The 18490-nt window shown below is 50.7% G+C and overlaps 1 protein-coding gene across 1 annotated transcript in view; it reads left to right on the top strand.

Annotated features, from left to right (window-relative positions):
• The window catches only part of SAMD10 (sterile alpha motif domain containing 10), a 32142-nt gene extending 15338 nt beyond the window's left edge, over window positions 1-16804 (top strand). The window contains exons 3-5 of the mRNA XM_067554075.1: window positions 7264-7432; window positions 11523-11663; window positions 12931-16804. Of these exons, the coding sequence (XP_067410176.1) occupies window positions 7264-7432; window positions 11523-11663; window positions 12931-12953 (333 nt within the window). The 3' untranslated portion in view covers window positions 12954-16804. The remainder of the gene's footprint in view (window positions 1-7263; window positions 7433-11522; window positions 11664-12930) is intronic.
• Window positions 16805-18490: the final 1686 nt, after the last annotated feature.

The following is an 18490-nucleotide window of genomic DNA, read 5'->3' as shown; positions in this document are numbered from 1 at the left end:
CCAGGGGCTCTGTGTTGTATAGCCCGTGCTGCCGTATCCCCTTAGGCTATGGCAATAGTGCAACAGGAGGTGTGAGGGCCGCGCAGGTAGACACACCCGTGCTCACTTCGCTCTAACTAGCACAGATCAATAGAGCAGTGAAGACGCAGCAGTGCGGGCTAGGAATGGGAGTATGTACCCAGGGTTCCAGGCCGGCTTGTAGGGCCTCTGCTGCCGCGGCTTTGTGCTGTTAATGCCCTGCTAACTAGATTAAAGCTAGTGCAGGACAGAGCTGCACTCACACTCCTCCAGCGGCAGGCTAGACTTACCGGTCAGCCTGCTTTCTGCACAGCATTCAGCGCCTGCCCTGGCAGCAGAAAGGAGCCTGCGCTGCAGAGTCTGGAGCCAAACTCCCGGGATTCGATTCTGGCCCCGTCTCTACAGTAACTGCCCTGGCGTTTTTTTCTCCACGAAGCAGGCATGTTGCAGTCTGCTGCGTTGTGCTCCAGCCAGGACTTGGTGTGGGGGCTGCTCTCCTTTCATTGTCAAAGGTCCCACTACAGTCCTGACTGGCCCGTTGGCAGACACCTTGCAGATGGTTCCTTGGTCTCTTCCCAACAGAGCAGCCTTTGAGGCAGACCCTGCCTCGGTCCCTGAAACACCAGCATTTGATATTCATGGCTGTGAGTTGATCAGAGAGACAGTTTAGTTCCGCTAGCTGGAAGACGAGCCGTTGATTCATTACACTTTCCCATTCGCCACCTTCAGGAGCCCAGGACACCTGCTGACATTCCAGCTGAGCAGAAATAACAAGAGCGATGAGTAGGGCTCAGGGCGTGCTGTTCCCATCCTCGGAGCCTGGTTCTCTGGACCTCTGCTAGGGCTTAAGGAAGCCCCGCTGTGACCTTAGTTCTCAAACTGCAGTTGTGCAGGTCAGCAGAGAGAGTCCGAAAACCAGTGGGGCGGGGGAAGGAAACGGGAAAGGCTCCGATCTGGAGCGAGGGAAGCACATATTTGGTTTAATGCGCTGCAAGAGTTTCTAGATGCAGGGCTGCATCTGTTTGGCTTAGCAGGCACGTTCCAGGCAGCGAGGGGTAATCTCAGCCAGTTAGGGGGAGAGGCGATTTCAGTCAGCTTGCCAATTTGTGAAAACCACCATGAATAATGCATGGTTCATGCCTGCCTGGGGAAATTGCGGGTTCCTGGGTGCCTATTACCTGTGGCTAGGTTATCTGGATAAGAAGAGCTGTGGCCTCAGCTTTGTTTTGTTTTAAAGAGCCATTGTTATGCTTGGACACTTTCTTCCTTTTCCCATCCTTGCTTGTTACTTTGATATCTATGGGCAAATAATCAGGTTCTGCATTAGAACCAGCCGCAGCTGTTCAGTGGTGTGTGACTGGGGGTGAACCACATGTGGAGAAGCAGGGCGATTCTGTCTGTAACGAGGAAAGACTCCATACGGGCACTTCTTCCTGTCCCAGCTGCCATTGATATTGCTGGAAGATTTGCCCATGTAGGATCTTAATCCTGTGAGTCTTCCACGATGTGGGAGAGACGTGCAAAGAAGTGCGTGGCACTTAAATGAACAACTTGCTTAAAATATGAAACTGAATCCTGGGTATTTTAAATAGCCGTTTGCATCTTCGCTAATTGCTACCCCCAAATGAATGAAGTCTCCCAACGCCCTGCTGAGGGAGTAAGGATGTGATCGTTGTTTTAACAAAGGCACAGAGAGGTTAAGTGATTTGCTCAAGGCCACAGCAGGAGTCTGAATCAGAGTCAGGATTGGGACTCTGGATTCTCTGGCTCCCACTCCTCTGCTCAAACCACTGGGCCAAGCCTCCATCAGAAAACGTGTTGGGTGTTGGAGAGAAAATGTTAAAGCCAAAAGTCCCATCTCCCCTGAATATGAGCCTTCTGAATGTGTTGTGTTGCATTAGTTTCCAAGAGTCGTGGCATATCCAACAGAAATTCTTTGAGAGTCCTGGGCCAGGTTTCTGAAGGGTCCCGAAGTGCACACCTCAGTTACGCATGCAGTTAATGTGACTGTGCAGGCAAAGTGGGTAACTGCCTGTGCAAATGCCAGTTCTGGTAACTAGGGTGTGCAATTTCCCTGTTTGGCCATACAAAAATCACAGTAACTGTGCACACAAATGGGAGGTGTATTTAGTCTATTCGGTTGCACAGATGCTTTGAAAACCTTACACTCCTGCACACACAGTCCCAACACTTGTGCATGTGCTCACACACACTTGAGATATTTCCCCAAAGTTCCCCCAAAAGATCTCAGGAGGGATTCTCCCTCCCTTTATAGCCCCTATGTGATGTAGTGCTATACAGAGGCCTTAAAAACCCCTAAGATGGCCAGGGGAAAATTCTCCTGGTGCAGGCACTGGTCAGGCAGACCCACCCGAAGCTGGATGCAAAATTTGCCCAAGAAAAAGCTCCACTCATCTGAGCGTTCTTCATGCATCCCATTGCCAGTGCATGAAGGCGGGTGGATTGAAGGATTCCCACCCTGGTTATCTCCAGAACAACAGGCAAGCCAGTAGCCCACCTTCCAATACCTGAGACGGCCTAGAGGAGAGTCCCAGATGAGAACGTTTATGGTCATCGTTGGTAGACGGCACTTGCCTGATTGAAGGGCAGCAATCTCGTGTCACAGCTGCCCGGGCTGACTGCTCCTTGGCACGTTGGGGACCTGGCATTAGTTTGAGTAAGCACAGAGTGCCTGAGTTCCTGTTACACTCATTATCTCTCTTCCTCTGTTAGGCATGCTTAATTAGTCAATGTTCACACAAGGAAGTTGACACTGCAGTACAAATGCAGCTGGCCTTCCCAATCCTGGCATATTGCTACTTCAGCTGGTGTTCCCAACACCATCCCCTGCTTCTCGCTTGCCTCGAAGGATGCCGCATCCTGAATATGGCTGGATCAGCCCTTTCCTAAGCCTACGGCCTGGGCTGCGTTGCAGCGGGCGTCTGGGAATTCAGCTTCCTTCGGTCGCGCTTTACGGGACGTCCTCAATAGCTCGATTTCCACCAAGACTCCAGAAGAGAGAGCTCCTCCTTTCAAGGAGCTGAGGACAAGTGAAGGAGGAGGTTCCCCATATAGAATCCAAACAAAACTGGGAGAAAGGTGGGCTGGAAAAGATCTTGCTTATCTAGGAGCAGGAGAGCAGCGAATTCCCTGCCTTGGGCTCTATGGTCCTTTTCCCAACTGCTCCCCTCTACCTCCCCCCAGCACGCCATCCAGTCATCCAGCACACATCACCTTAACCAATCCTGCTTTGCACCCAGCAAGGCAGATCAGGGTTATCCTCCCTATTTTCCACAGGGGCAAATGGAGGTGCCGAGAAGTTAAATAACTCATCCAAGGGCATGTGGTGAGTCTGGGGCAGAGTCGAGAACCCAGCCTTGACCCCCAGTTCCCTGCTCTAACTATTGGCCGACGCTTCCTCCCCTGACACCGTGGCTAATCAGAAACATTTAAAAACTTCAGCCCTGGGCCATGTGGGCAATGACCAGAGCCTCTGCTCCTTGGTGGAAGCTCTGTTCCTGAGTGCTGTTTGACTAGGTGCTTCTATGCAAAAAGGGGTCTTTTTATGGCCCACAGCACATGGAGTTCTGTGATGAGCTCTCCCAGGGCCCCATTACCGTACTTGCGGGTTGGGCCAGCCTCCAGCCAGGGCTGCTATTTCCTTCTTTTTCAGGAGCACTCAAAAAGAACTGTGGACTTTGGACTCCCACGCCTGCTTCCCCACCGAACTGGACTGACTCGTGACAGGAAGAGGACTCCTGCCAGCCAGAAACGTTCCCCGGGAAGAACTGGAATAGTCAGCTCTCTGTTATTACTGCTCATGACATGTCATTTGCTTTGTGCTGAGCTGAATCCAGGTTGCAATGACCTTGCCACGCTGACGTTTCTGTAAAAATCAGACGGGAAGAAGAAAGCTTTACCACAACTCCAGAGCCACCTGCAGGCTTCAGAATGTGGCCGGGGCAGCGAAGACACATGAGATGTACCCAGGGCCAGTGCTCCAGTCCTGATGGGACAGTCTGGTCTGCGTTCATAGCGCGGTCCAGAACCAGAGAGCATGGGCCAGCTGCCGGGGGCAGTTCTTGGGTGGGAGAGGGGAGGCCGTGTCACCCGTGGGCGAAGGCAGGAATTCTGTGTCGCAGGAACCCCAGCGGGGAACATATCTGTGATTCAGCCTGAGAGGCAGGTTTTTAACTACACACCACCACTGGGATGAGTTGGACTCTTGGAGTTTGCCATGGAGAGTCTGCTGGAATGAATGAAAGGTGGGGGGCACCACGTACCTCTGGCTGCACGGGAGGCATTCAGTAGGACCTGGCTTGGCCAGGTTGGCTGGGATACGAAGAATAAGACCCCAAAGCCTCTTGGGACCCTGGGTAAGGGATGGCATGTCCCTTTTTGTTCCCCTTGGGGCTCTATGGTCTGGTTGCTTTTTCAACCATGCCTCTGCCCATATTGACCAAGAGAAAAGCTTCCAGCGAGGTTGACAAGGGTGAGGCTAGCGGGTAGGCCTTTGCTCTGGCATGGCACCGTGGGCCTCTGAGCCCTGTGCTTCTCCATACGGATGCCCATTTAACAGCTGAGGAAAGCAAGACACCAAGAGGACGAGTGACTTGCCCAGGATCGTATGGGCAGTGGCAAGATTCCAGTCCAGGCTCCCAGCCCCACGTTCCTCCCCACCAGAGATGCAGCCTCGTAAAGGAGGGGGAGAGAAAGCGGATGCTCTCGGGTTCTCTGCCTCCTATGCAGGGAGTTTATTGATAAAGGGTTTCAGTGGGGATATTTAGGGGAATCCTGGCCTGTTGCTGTTTCCAGGTCACAAGTGGGGCCATGCACTCAACCCTGCTGCTTTGGGACTGTGCTGGGGAGCGTGGGTCCCCAAGCCAGAGCGCGTGACCCTCTGTCAGCCCGGAGACAAGCAGGAGCTCTCCTGGGAGTCTTGGCGGGCAGAGCTGTGGTCTGCTGAAAAGTTTCTGTAAAACGTATAAGAGAGAATCTTCCCTGCCATGGGGATGAGCCAACCTCTAACTGGCAGGGCAAGGACGTAACTTCCCCTTGAGCAAGCGGCTCCACGGAGGGGTTTGCACCTTCCTCTGATTCATCCGGCTCTGGCAGCTTGCAGAGATAGGATGCTGAACTTGGTACCCCACTGCTGCGCTCTGGACTGGTGATCCCTCGGGCAGGAACAGCAGGGCACCAACCACAGCTGGGAAATGCCCTGGCTTGCTAAAAGGGGGCATGTAAGCACTCAGGTTCCCGTTGGTCAGGAATAACGTCCTGTGATTTGGAGATTAACCCTCTCCCCTAAATTATCCTGCCAGGACAGTGACCCTGAACCACGGTTCTTCTTCCCTGCTGGAATAGGGAACAAACCAGAAAGGAAGGTGGATTTTGCAGCCGATCCTCTTAGTGGCTGCAGAAAGTCCTGGATGAGGCACCAATGAGCCCTGTACCAGTTAGACCTGGCAGCTCACTGGTGTTTGCATTCGGGTACAACCCCCCTGGGAAGGGAGTTGAGGAAGGAGCTGTTACCTCCCAGCACTGTGCGTGACAGAGGCTTTCAGGACAGGTGGGGGCTGGGGGAAGGAATAAGCAAGTGCTTTCTGGCCAGCGCATTAGTGCGGAAGGGCCCTGAGCGTTCTTTGTAATTGGATTCCTAACAAGCGAAGTCACGGCTGGCCGGGGCCTCTTTACAGAACGGTTCCCTGGAGTGTCACATACACTTGGCTGCACAAGGGAAGGAGGCGGCACGTGACAGCCCCCCCGCCGCTCTAGCACAGGACCGATTTTATAGGAGTGAAAGGGGGATTCAAGAAGGTGGAGCGCGCCCCTTGATTCAGCAGCACCAGCGTTAAGTCACACTCAGCTGTGGGGTGGCCGGCTCAAGGCTCTGCAATTGAAGCAAGCACCTTGAAGCCTTAAGTTGCTGGTTCTAGTCGTCCCCCCTCCTCCCCTCTCCCCCAGATTGATGGTGGGGAGCTGTTTGGCAGCCCATGTGAGGAGTGCGGCAGGTCTCAGACCCCCTGCTCTCTGGACAGGTGCCTGCCCCCAAACAGGTATCACACAGCTGATACCAAGTGGCAGCCTGTGAGGGAACCAGTGGCTACAGAAGGAGGAGAGATGGCAGAGCTGGTTGGTCAGGAGGTCAGAGCGTGGGATTGATGGATTCTTGTGGGGCCCATTTTGCAGAGGGGAGCCTGCCCACCCCGTTCTCTCCCGTCAGAGGCCCACGTGCAAGAAATACTCGTGCAGAAGAACCTCCGTGCTTGTGGATTCAAATGGATGAATGCACTTCAGAGGGCTGACTAAGCTGGGTCGTTTACCCATGCAGCTGCGAGCTCATTGCCAGTGTGCTCTGGTGAAGCTGCGGTTTTGGGGGGTTTTTTAATATAGGTGCAGCTGGGCCTCGGCTGTTTGAAAAGCAGCTGTGCGGGGCCGAGGGTGCCTGCTGCCTGGGCAGACTCCTCCTGCTGAATGAAGACGTGCATTGTTTGCACTGCTTCTGCCCATGCCTCCCTGTCAGGACGGTCCCATGGCTGACAAAGCTTCTGAGACAAATGCTATGGAAATCATGCGCTATATTATTATTATTTATTAATCTGTATGTATGCCACCTAGGAGCCCCAAGCTGCGCCCTGTGTGCTAGGCACTGTGCATACACCGAGGGAAAGACAATCCGTGTCCCAAGCAGCGTGCAGGCTAAACATGGGATGAGGTAATGGATGGAGAGAGCAGATGGGGGAAGGACAGGTTGACAGTGAAATTATCCTGGTTGGTACAGTAAGTAGCAGTCGTAGTGCACCCATGTGAGGCGGCATGCCTCCTGAACACCCTCCTTCCAGGCCAATGCAGGAGTACAACACACAGCTGCCATGTGGCCAACAGACTTGCCATAGATCTGAGGTCTTGTCTCGCTCCCTTCTGCAGTTGTTTTTCTCGCTGGCGTCCATCTACATGTCCTGGTTTCCCTCAACCTCTGAGGCTGTTGTTTCTGGACAAGCCAATAAGAAACAGCCGCCTGAGAAGGGTTAGGATGATCATACGGAGTATCCTGGGCAATGTTACGCAGGCGTTGCTGCTACCATCAGTGATGTTCTCCCTTCCAGACTATCCAAGTTTATCTCCAGCGATGTCTTATCTCAGTCCCTGTTCACCCCATGGCTGAGGGTTTTTTTTCCTCCTGGTGGTACTGAAGTCCATTAACACCCTCCCATCTCTCTGTTTCCTGCTTCCAAACCTCTGTAGGGTCGTCCCTGTGATCACTATGGCATTTACCACACCAGCCCCACGCTAGGCAGCCTCACCAAGCCGGTGGTGTTATGGACCCAACAGGATGTGTGCAAATGGCTAAAGAAACACTGTCCGCATAACTATCTCATCTATGTGGAGGCCTTTTCCCATCACGCTATCACAGGTACAGTAGATGCTCCCGCTACAGCTGGTACAAATTGAAAGATGCTGCTGATGAGTTAAGACTTCCGGTGCTTGTCACACACAGCGGTTTGGCTTATTACCATCATCAGCCGAATGCGATGCTCGTGAAGGTTAGATACTGAGACCCCAGGCGTGGAACAGCATGTGCTGTGCAGCTTTCCCCAATGCCTCTCCCTCAGACCAGCTCCGTCCTGTAGACAGCAACATACTCGGAGCTAGAGGGGAGACTTCAGCCAAAACCCTAGATCCAACACCCTTGCATTTCAGGGCCCAGGGGTTTGGAATCCACCCCCAGATATGAACTCGGTACCTGACCTCTATCTCTGTGAATCCAACCAGAGCCCTCCCTCTGAGCTATAGGGCGCTGGGCCCAGCTCTGATCTGTCCGCAGCCAGAATCCAGGCCCTTTAAAACCCTCGCCGAGAACTGCGGGGGCGATGTCTTGCAACAGGCAGAGCTGGCCTTCGGCTTTGACATTCCTGATTTCAAGGGAAATCTCAGCTAACTTTTTGGGTTTTTTTAAAGTAAATTCCCCGTTTCCCTACCCGGACAGCCATTGGGAGCAGGGCGAGAGGCTGCAGCAAAAGCTGCTTCACAGTCCCATCCCAAAATGCTAAGACTGTCTCTAATCAGCGGAGTTTCTCCCTAGCCCTCTGCTAACCAACACCTGACGGGAGCTCATTAGCCACAATCTCTCTATGCTGAATGGTCCTGAGAAGGGCTGGGGGCTGTGTCAGGACGGGTGGGCCCGTACAATCTGTCACAGCAGGTGGAGAGAGCCCCTCACAGACTCCTATTCCTGTGCCATATGGAGACAGAGATATGTGGCTGTTCTGCTAGCTGTCAGATCACAAGAGGCTGTCCCATGCATCTGAGCTGGGGGGCAGTCGTCTGAAATAAGACCTCACCTTACAGTTTATGTTCAAGTGTCTGTCTGGACACCCGAAGGCGGCTTAGTGAAAGAGAGATCTTCCACTGTTGTTTGCAGTGCTTCTGTGGTCATGTCAGTCCCAGGATATTAGAGAGACAAGGAGGGGTGCAGTTAAATCTTTTATTGGACCAACTTCTGTTGGTGAAAGAGACAAGCGTTTGAGCTACACACAGCTATTTTCAGGTCTGGGCAAGGTATCCCCTTCCATATCTGACCTCAGTTGTCCTCCTCAAAGGAAACCTGCATAACACCTTCAAAACATACGCCTGGGAGCTTACATTCGTAATTGTGCTAGACACGAAAAATTATGGACTCTGTAAAGTCACTGGATTTATGGTTTATTATGACAATCTGTAACGCACGACCCCTCCTACGTCCTACGGCTGCAGAGGTGTTAGCTGCCCACTCCACCTTGAATGGTCTCTTGCAACATGTGTTAAACTCCTTTTGCGTAACAATCTATTCCACTTGTGACGCTCTCAGTACCTTTCCAAGACCTGAGAGAACAGCTCTGTGTAAGCTCGAAAGCTTGCCTTTGTCACCAGCAGAAGCTGGTCCAGTGAAAGATATAACCTGTTATAATATAAAATGGTTAAAGGGGTCTTAATCTTCAGCCCCATACTGCACAATCTACCCGCATTAGGCAGATACTGGTATCACTGCACATCTGGCTAGGCGTTCTGGATTCCAGCTGTATTTAATATCTAGATACCTGGTCTGGCCTTATACATTACACTCTTTTCAGGTGCTAGGCTGCAGCAGAGTATCCTAAAATAGTAAGTCTGGGGCTGTTTGATATGAAGAACAAAGGGATGCTTGTAGAAGAACATTAAGAAGGACAGTAAGCGAAGCTGCAGAATTAATATTTTAAAGTTTGCAATGAACTAGCTGTGCGTGTTGGTAGCCAAAGCTGAGAAGGCAGCACACAAATAGTGTCCTCTCCATGGGTGCGTCTGTCTGAGAGGAGCCCCAAAAAACAAATCCAGGCCCCACAAAGCAAATCCAGTCCTCCCTCTCTGCCTCGCACAGAATCACTAGTCTGCAGCCTGTTTTGTGAGGCAGAGATGGATAATAAAATGCTTTGCCAGGAGAAGGCGGCGGGGAAGCTGTATGCCTTTGCCTCATGTCCTGGAGGAATGATACAGCCCTAATGTAACAGCTCGCCCAAGTCCTTGCATCGGAAATAAAGGAAGTATTAGCAAAGGTACGCTGGGAGACAGGGACAAAAGCTGGCTGTAAAACCCCTCTTCCGATAGCCCCTGGACTGGAGTAGAATGGCTCTGACTGAAAGCGCTGATGGGAACGTTAATGTGTTCCGATGGGTACATCTAATTTAACTTGTCCAAGTGCCAGTGTACCAGATAAGAGCAGAGCTGAGGCGTTCAAAAAAATTGGTCCTGATGCAGGAAGGGGAGCTGACAAACAGAAAGCTCCTGCCTCCCGGGGACAAACGCTTTAGGGTTTATGTGATCTGAGGGGCAAGCAGTTGACTCAAACTTCAGGAGCAGGGCTCCCCACCAAGCCACTGTCTGACTGGCATGGCTGGAGAGTTGTCCTTTTCAGTAATGGCAGCGGGTGGTGAAAGGTGCCCAGGGATTGCTTGGTCCTATTTCATTGTAGCCTGGCCTTTAACTAGTAAGGTGAGCGACTAGATCTTTTACTGAGACAGACAATGGTGCTAGGCTGGTGTGAGCACTCACCCAGCCCGCGCAGCTGTGTTCTGGGAGAGCCCCGTGCGCTATCGTCTCTGGCAGGCTCATTCAGCCAACAAATGAAATGTTTACACTGAGCAGTGGTGCACACTGACAGTTGTGCATTCAGCAGTAAACTCCCCGCTGGAAACAAGTGCGGCAACGCGGCTTTATTTGTAGCAAAATGCTTCCCCCCCCCCCCCATTCCTGATTTTCCTTTCCATGGCCACCTGGAATGGACCCCAGGTACATCCTTGCATGGGATGGTCCCACTGGACACGGATGCTGAGCAGTAGAGCACGTACTGCAGGCCAAAGGAGTCCTTTTGACAGAGAAGAAAAGTTTGTCAGTGCAGGACTGAGACTCCCCATGAAGGGAGCCAGGGCTCTTTCAATTCTGTCCCCTAGATCCAATTCAATTTACTGACAATCTTCCTGGAGCGGCATTAAGCTTCAGACTAAGAACATTACACGGCAACATCAAATGCTGCTTGTGTGGCTCTCCGGTGTAATTCCTTTGTATTGTAGGCTTGCTGCTGAGTCTGTCACGTTGCTGTGTTAGGTGATCGCTGCTGGAGGGGGCTGCATTTGTCACCATTTCCCCCCTCCCTTCCTGCCTTTCTGATGAACAGAATTCAGGTTCTCATTTGTATTGTGAGGGTGAATTTTCAACACGCCCCTCCCCCATAGCAGATGCAAACGTCAGGTTAGGCCCGTGGCTGTTTGATGTTTGCAGCTTAATCCTGTGGCCATTATTCATGGGGCACTTTTGGAGCCTGTTTGGATACCTGTCACTCTGCCAGGAGGCTTCCTGACGGCTGCCCATTGGAAGCTTGCACGTTACCCCTATTGATCCGAGCCGTTAGCCAAAAATTCAGGGTCTTGTGGGCTGTTCTAGTTAGGAGAAGAAACTGGTGATGAAGGCAGGTGATTCTCTGGTGCAATCCTGTTGCTTTGACTGTACAAAGTCCTGCTTCCCTAAACACAGCATGAATCAAATCACAAGACAGCGAGTTTGTTCCAAGCCCCTTTTCCAGCCAGCACTTAGCCCAAAAGCTCTCTCAGCTTTTCTCAGGGCCATGTTCCCAGTGCTTGTTCTGACAGCGCCCTTGGCTTTCTGCTGCTTCTCACCCAGCTTCTCCAGCCTTTTTCCTGCCTCTCTCAGAGACACCCAGACAAACACAGCTCCACCGATCCATGCCCCAGTCCCTGTGCTTGCCATGACAAGTCCCAGGGAAACCCCGTGGGCCTCACAGTTCAGCCTGTACTCACGCCTTGCCGGATGCCCCTTCTGGGGGGTGGCTCCCATTGTTTCAGCTATCTGATGGCATGAAGACGCTCAATGGCTTTTTTATGTCTGGCCAGCATTACCTTCCCTAAGCCCTGACCGTGTCACCGCTGATCCAGATCAGAGGCGTGCTGAGCCGTCTTTTCACTTCTGTTCGGCAGGTCGGGCGCTGTTGCGGCTGAACGCGGAGAAGCTGCAGCGCATGGGCATTCTCCATGAGTCTCAGCGGCAGGAGGTCCTCCAGCAGGTCCTGCAACTCCAGGTGCGGGAGGAGGTCCGGAATCTGCAGCTGCTCAGCCAAGGTAAAGGGGAAGGCGGAGAGGGGCTGCGAAGCGGCAGCAACGGATGCTTTGGTGACTGTCGCTGCGCGTGTTCTCTGCAGTCGTTTGGCAAGTGTCAGGGGCTGGAAAGGGGAAAAGGGGCTGGCTGGGTTGGGACTGGTGACAGGCCGTGGCATGTTTCGTCTGTATGTCACTGGTTCAAATCCAGCCCAAGTGTGCTCTGGCTGAAGGTTGTAGCATCCACAGGCTCCACGGCGGCCTGGTGCAATGGTTTTGGCGATGTCAGTTCCCTGAGGACAGGGCGACCGCCTCCCAAAAGCAACTCCCCATTAAGTAGGATCCCATGCATGAGGATCTGCCCTAGAGGGTGTCGCTCTAGAGACAAGCTCAGCTATACTGTAGTGCAGCATCTGACGCTTCTGCTTTCCTGGAGATGAGCGGAGAGCATCCGGCAGCTCCTTTCGTGAGCAGCAACTTTCCTTTCGATGCTGAGCAATTCACCATGGAGGGAGTAAGAGCTAACCCCCACCCCCCATCTACACTACAGATCCCAGGCATTGTGGGGGGAGCCAGCTACAACAAGGTTTCCCCGACACAGGCGAAGCATGGCTCTCTTTGCAGCTGTGTCTTAGCCCCAAGCCACAGCCCGGGACTCTACACCTCCATAGTATCTTAGCCTGCTATCCCAGCAGAAACCTACTGTGCCTCCCAAGGCTCAGACCCGAAACGAGGACTGCAAGGGAATAGAGGAGGAGACTTGAATTTGGTCCTCTATTGCTCCTCTCGACACCGCTTCCTTTAGCATCCGTTGCTTAATGCCATTATTCCCAATGTGAGTTGTAGCAAAAGTGGGGCTAAACGAAGGGCCCCCTGGAGTTAGCACTGAGGGGCGGCTGGCTCTCTGCGGTGCGGCAGGGCATGTGCGGTCGCTCCAAAGATGCAGTGAAATTCTCTGTGCTCTGCGGTGGGCACTCTCTCTAAGGCTTGGTCTACGTTAAAGAGTTAGTTCAGCCCAGCAACGTGGCTCAGGAGCGTGAACAAGCCTAGTTAATCCGGCCCGACCTGTGGTGCAGCCGCTGTAGAAGAATTCTTCTGTTGACCTAGCTGCGGCCTCTCCGGGAGGTGGATTGCCCGCTCCAACGGGAGCACCCCTCCCGTTGGCACAGGTAGCGTCTACACTGAAGCGCTACCGTGGCGCTGCTGAAGCTGTGCCAAGTGGAGACGCGCCCTAAGCTATTGCACTGCAGGCTTGGTGTTCATTCCCTTCTCTCTTTCCTCCTTATTCCAGCTTCTTTTGGAAATGTCTCCTAGCTGATCCGTCTGTTTGGCAGAATGTTCCGACACTGTGAATCAAGCATCTCTGGGATGGACTGTGCACCACAGATATGAAAGCCCGAATCGCATGCCGGGAACATGAAGAGACAGTTTCCAAACCACTCAAGGGGCTTTTCTCTCTCTCTCTTTTTTATTAATATTTTTCCTGTGCAGAGATCAGACCTTTTCTCCAGCAGACATGGCTGACAATTAGAGGCAAACGGTCACCAGGACATGTGACGTGCTTCCCTCTGGGATTCAGGCAGTCACAGGGGGAATGACCTCAAAACGAATGTGGTCCAGGAGACCGTTCATTTTAAGAATGGAGTTGCAGCATGGTCGTTCCTGAGACTAATCAAAACCATGCACAGTGAAATCTCGTGCACGCCACTGACGCGATTTAACCTGGGAGGGCCTCTGGGCCCAGTGCAGGCTGTGGATATCCCCAAACTCTACTCGTATCAATACCTCGGAGCTGACTTGGGAAGCTTTAGTTCTCTCTTCAGACTGGGCTGTCTTCCAGTGTCCTAGAAAATAACATTATCAGTAGCAAATAAGATGACGGGGCAAGCCAGAAAAACTAAAGGCAGAGCCAAGCCACCGGAGATTGGTTTCGCTTTGTGAATTAAAACAAGAGCTGAGTCACTGAAGCCAGGACTCATACCCATAAAAGAGAAAATGCAGGATCCATGCCCGCCGGGAGGTCACTGTGACCTCTAGGAAGTAGGACCAGGAAACGTTCTTTGGCTTGTCCTCATTTATGGGCATATGGATGAACTGCTTCATCCTCCTTTGGCACCGCTCGCCTCTGTGACAGTGATTTCCGCCCTGCCGATGCAGTCAGAGCTGAGCGAGGATGGGCCGTCCTCGCTGTAAAACTCAGAAACACAGGCTGGGAGAAACTATGCTGTGGTCAAAGGCCTTGCCCGACCATTATCCTGCAAAACTGCAAGGTCCTAACAGTTCCTGAAGCTCACTCTGGCTGCATTGATAATGCTGTGGAACCTATGGGGTGGTTTGGTTCAATGTCAGTATCTGGCGGCAGGGCTGGGAAGGTGGCTGGCTCCAGGGCTGAGAATCTAGGGTAGTGTGGTGCAATATTCGATTGCTTTTGTGTCCTCTCGTCCCCTTCGTTTAGAGAATTCCTTATAACACCTCCATGTTTGTTTATATTTTTTTTTCACCTGGTTCCTTTGCATTTGGAGCTTTCACCCAGCGTTCTGTTTTGAATTCTGATTCTCCAGCTGACCCAATAATCCAGGTCTGAAACCTGAACTGCTATCCTGGTAGGAGTATCTTGGTAATGCTGCTCTTTGCCATAGCTTCTGAAATGCAGGCACCTTTCTGGACACCATGACGAGTACCAGCAGCACTCCATTACCATGACCTCTAGATTCCCCCCCTTTCGCACTCCACCCTGATAACGCAGGCATTGCTTCTGAAACAGCTGTCTGATATTTCACAAACTGGCAGGCAGGTAAGAAACTATGAAACATAAACCCTAGAATGTTTGTCTGGAGCGTCTCGCTCTGCGATGCCTCAGACTTTCCATTCTTCTGTATCTTCCAGTGTTTAGGGTAAACCTATGATCCCAGAGAGGTGTCAGAAGTGTCATCAACCCTAAGTATCTGGGACCAGGGCTTCTCCGCTCACATTTGCTGTGCCACCTCAAATTTCTCAGACCAAAAAACAAAAACAAACAAAACTCGTCTTATCGGCCATTCTCTTATCTAGAGCTGGGCAAACTATTTGCAGTGAACAATGTATCCGATGAATCTAGCTTTTTATTTTTCTGTTAACAAAGTAATAGGCTTTGCTTTCTTGTATGAATTTGCCCATTATTTGATATTACTCAGCAGGTGGTTTTGTAAGCATTTCAGGCTTTGTATAACAAGAGCTAACAGCTGGAAGCTGAAGGTAGAAAAATTAAAACTGGAAACAAGATGAAAAATGTTAATAGCAAGGGTAATTGACCACTGAAATGGCTTACCAAGGGATGTGGTAAGTTCTGTCTCTTGAAGTATTTAAATCAAAATTGGATGCCTTTCGAAACTAGATGCTTTAGTTTACCCACAAGTTATTAAACTAGACGGGTGAAATATTGTGGTTTGTGTTATGCAAGAGGCCAGACTAGATGACTCTAGTATAATATCCCCTTCTAATCTTCAAATGTATGAGCTGGTCACAGACCATTGCTTTGAGTATTCACATATCAATCATTTGTGTGATTGGTCAGTTAAATCACCTGGTATTCTTTCTGCATCCTGACTGCATGACTCTGAGCAGGGATCCTAGTTTTCTACGATAAAAAACCAGAATTGCCCGATTAAAAAACCTTAAAAATCCGTGTTTGTCCGCAATTAAAATCAAACACTGAACTTCAGTTTCCCTGGCCACAACCTACGTAGGTATCAGGGTGAACACAATGTTTTATTGATATAGTTACAATGATAGCCTGAGCCTCACCACTCGGATCTGAGAGCCCAAGCCACTCCCATTCTCCTGATGATCTGAATTTTTGATTATCCGATCTGGCGCCAGTCCCAATTAGATCAGATAATCAGGGTTCCCCTGTATATGTTTTCATTTTTTCACAAAATGTAAAAACTAAAGATTCTCTGTCATAATGCAAATTCCGTGTTTTCCCCTGGGAGACGGATTTCTAGGATCCCGGCTCATGAGTAGTTCTCAAGAAGGTTGTGCGAACTCTCCTGATCTGAATACTACTGAAAATACTCCTTCATGAGTAACCAGAACAATTAGTCTTTCCGTGAACATCCTTGTGAATGAAATAGGCTTGCCCCCATCATCGCACAAAGTGGCTAAAATGGGTTGCGAGTATCTTCAAAGCAAATTCATGGGATTTATTTGATATAATGTACTTAGATAACACTTATGCTGCATTCACCCAACTCTGGCCCTGTCTTTGTCTAATTCAAAACGGGCTGGCACTGGAGCCCTGTCAACTCCATGCAATTGGAGTTTTCTAGGAGACTATTTTTTCTTCTAAACGTCCCCACTCAGGATATTCAGACGGTCTGCAGCTTAAAAGTATACTGGGCCAGCCTGTTGACTCTGTAGTGACGAAGAGGGCAGCTATATAGATGACCTCAAGAAAAGCAGCACACTTCAGAAGTGTCACTCTGGAGGAAATGCAGGCAGGAGGGAGGGAGGATGGAAGTCACAGCTTTTTCAGAGTACCCTCTGTGATGGGCAGGGCTGACTGGTGGGTACCACAAGAGAAAGACTTGGCCTTTTAATTTTGGATGGTGTTTAAAATCCAAAACAATTTCACGTCAGTGCTGCAGAAAGGAGACCCAAGAAGCCTGTCATCTTTGCCACTGTGGGAGCGGGGGGTTGTATTTTTGCTCATAGTTAACAGTTCAGTACAGCTAACAATGCATGGGAAAGGAAAGGCCTCCAGAAGCTTGTGTGGAAGCTGCATTTCCAAAGTGAATGTGTCGTGGTACGCAGAATAGGAGCACCCAGTGCTGCCCGCACTGATTAACACATCCAATAGTGGAGGCTGCTGGTTGGGAGTGGAGTGGTAGAGACATGATCCCCTGAGTGTCACTAAGGAGACAAGACTGTGGTGTATTGAAAACTGTGTTAAAATGATAAATAATCTCTCTCAGTTCTCACGGGCCTTCCTGGTCCGCACAGAGGCTTTGTAGGGAAGCGTGTGATCTGGGTCTGCACTCTTCAGAGGCAGTTTGCAAAGAGCCGGGCTAGAGCAAGATGGGTTGAGTTTTGCCCTGCCGCAGGGAGCAGCCTGCTCTGTCTCTCTCTGGTTTTGGCTCTTGTGTGTTAGGATTCTAAGAAATAAAGTAGTGTTACGTTGCAACCTTCCAGCACGCATATTGTATGTTGTTTATCGAACTTCTCTGTATCTATGCTGTGAACATAACAGAGACCATGTAAGTGTCACTGGAAAGAAGCTGGAGATTCTCACGTTTAAGGAACCGTAAAAATTAAATCCGGATTTAATGTTTTAGCCCAATATGGTGCCTACACCACAGCGGTGCAGCCTGCAAGCCATCCCCGAACTGCTGCTGGCAATTCAGGGGCATCACAGAGGTGCAGCTAGCAGCTGAGAAGATGTGCAAATACCCACCACCCATCTGCCTCTCCTGCCCTCTCCCCGGGGTAGATGTGCCATTGCAGACAATAGCATTGCAACGGCTGGGCAAATGCTGTAATTTCCATTTGTTAAAACTTTCAAGTGAATTTGCCTCAGCTGCATATGCCCCTTCTGTGTTTGCTCCCTGTGGATAGCCGAGCAAATGAATTTACTGGAAGGAAGATTTTGTGAATTTTCAGCAAATGTTGATTATTCAGAGATCATGAGTTTCAAACTCAGATTTGCACCGGAAACTTGACCTTACGTTTACCCAGTCAATGAATAGAAACTTGCCATGTGACTTGTGCCCAATCAGAAGAACTCAAAGCACTATTACACTCAATCAACTGCTCAGGAGGGAGCTAGAGACAAAGAATTACTGGTGGAAATTCAGTGATGAATTTTGAATAACAAGTAAGCGTGGGGAAATTGCAATCTGTTCATGGGCAGTTTGTAATGAGAAAAAGATGTGGACTTAATAGAATGAATGATTTGTTATGAATTCTTTGCCCAGCCCTAGTAACAACTATGATCACTTACAGAGCTAGTGCTTGCACGGCTTGAGCTTGCACTCATTGACTTACTCTGGTTTCTCTTCAGATCATATAAATCTTTAGGGGTGCAGGGCCAGGGCTTTTATACATGGAGGTCTAGCACTGTGCTGTTAAAATACCACAAAGTGCAGTTGTCCCTAGTAAATGGTGATGACTCTCCATTATCTGTATGGCCCATCAAAGTTGGCCAAGGCAGCTGTCTGATTTGCTAAGGTAATAACAACAGCTCACAGAAACAAAAGGTGTCAGACGGCCTTTGAAGTCTACATTACTTCCTACCCTCTAGCCACGGTTCTGAAAGGGGACTAATGAATGACGGGTCTATCAGGAGTGAGGCACATGAATGCCCCCCACATCCCAGCTAACTGGGCGTTTCAGCTTTACATCTCTGCCAAAGCATCACCCTTCCCCCCGCCACCCCGCCTGCATCTGGGGGAAAATCCATTCCTCATGATGTAATGAAGCTAGGAAAAGCGGGACTCCTTTGCACACTCATTAGGGGACCAAACCCTCTTGCAATGCACAGCAAAGAACTATCCTGCTGTGGCCAGCTGACGGATTAGATGATCTGACAGCTCCTTTCCAACCTCTCTGGGCGGCTCTGCAGGACTGTCAAAGGGCCCAGTTCTCCTCTCAGACTGGTGTAGTTCCATTGCAGCCCCATGGAAGGTGCTCAGAGAGCATGGTGATGGGCAGCAATATCAAACCTTAAGGTAAGATACACGAGAGGAAAATTGGGCTCTGACCCTATCCTGATGAACAGGTGAGCCCCCTCCAAAACGACAGTTCCTACAGGTGTAGGGAGTGCAGCTCTCCTGGGACTGGGCCCTGCCCCTTGGCCCGAACGCTTGCTCTCTCCT

Source organism: Emydura macquarii, unplaced genomic scaffold (genome assembly GCF_026122565.2).
Source record: "Emydura macquarii macquarii isolate MOO-44397 ecotype Brisbane River unplaced genomic scaffold, CSIRO-AGI_Emac_v2 contig_1483, whole genome shotgun sequence".
NCBI classification, from domain to species: Eukaryota; Metazoa; Chordata; order Testudines; family Chelidae; genus Emydura; species Emydura macquarii.
This window is presented reverse-complemented; position numbering and strand designations above follow the sequence as displayed.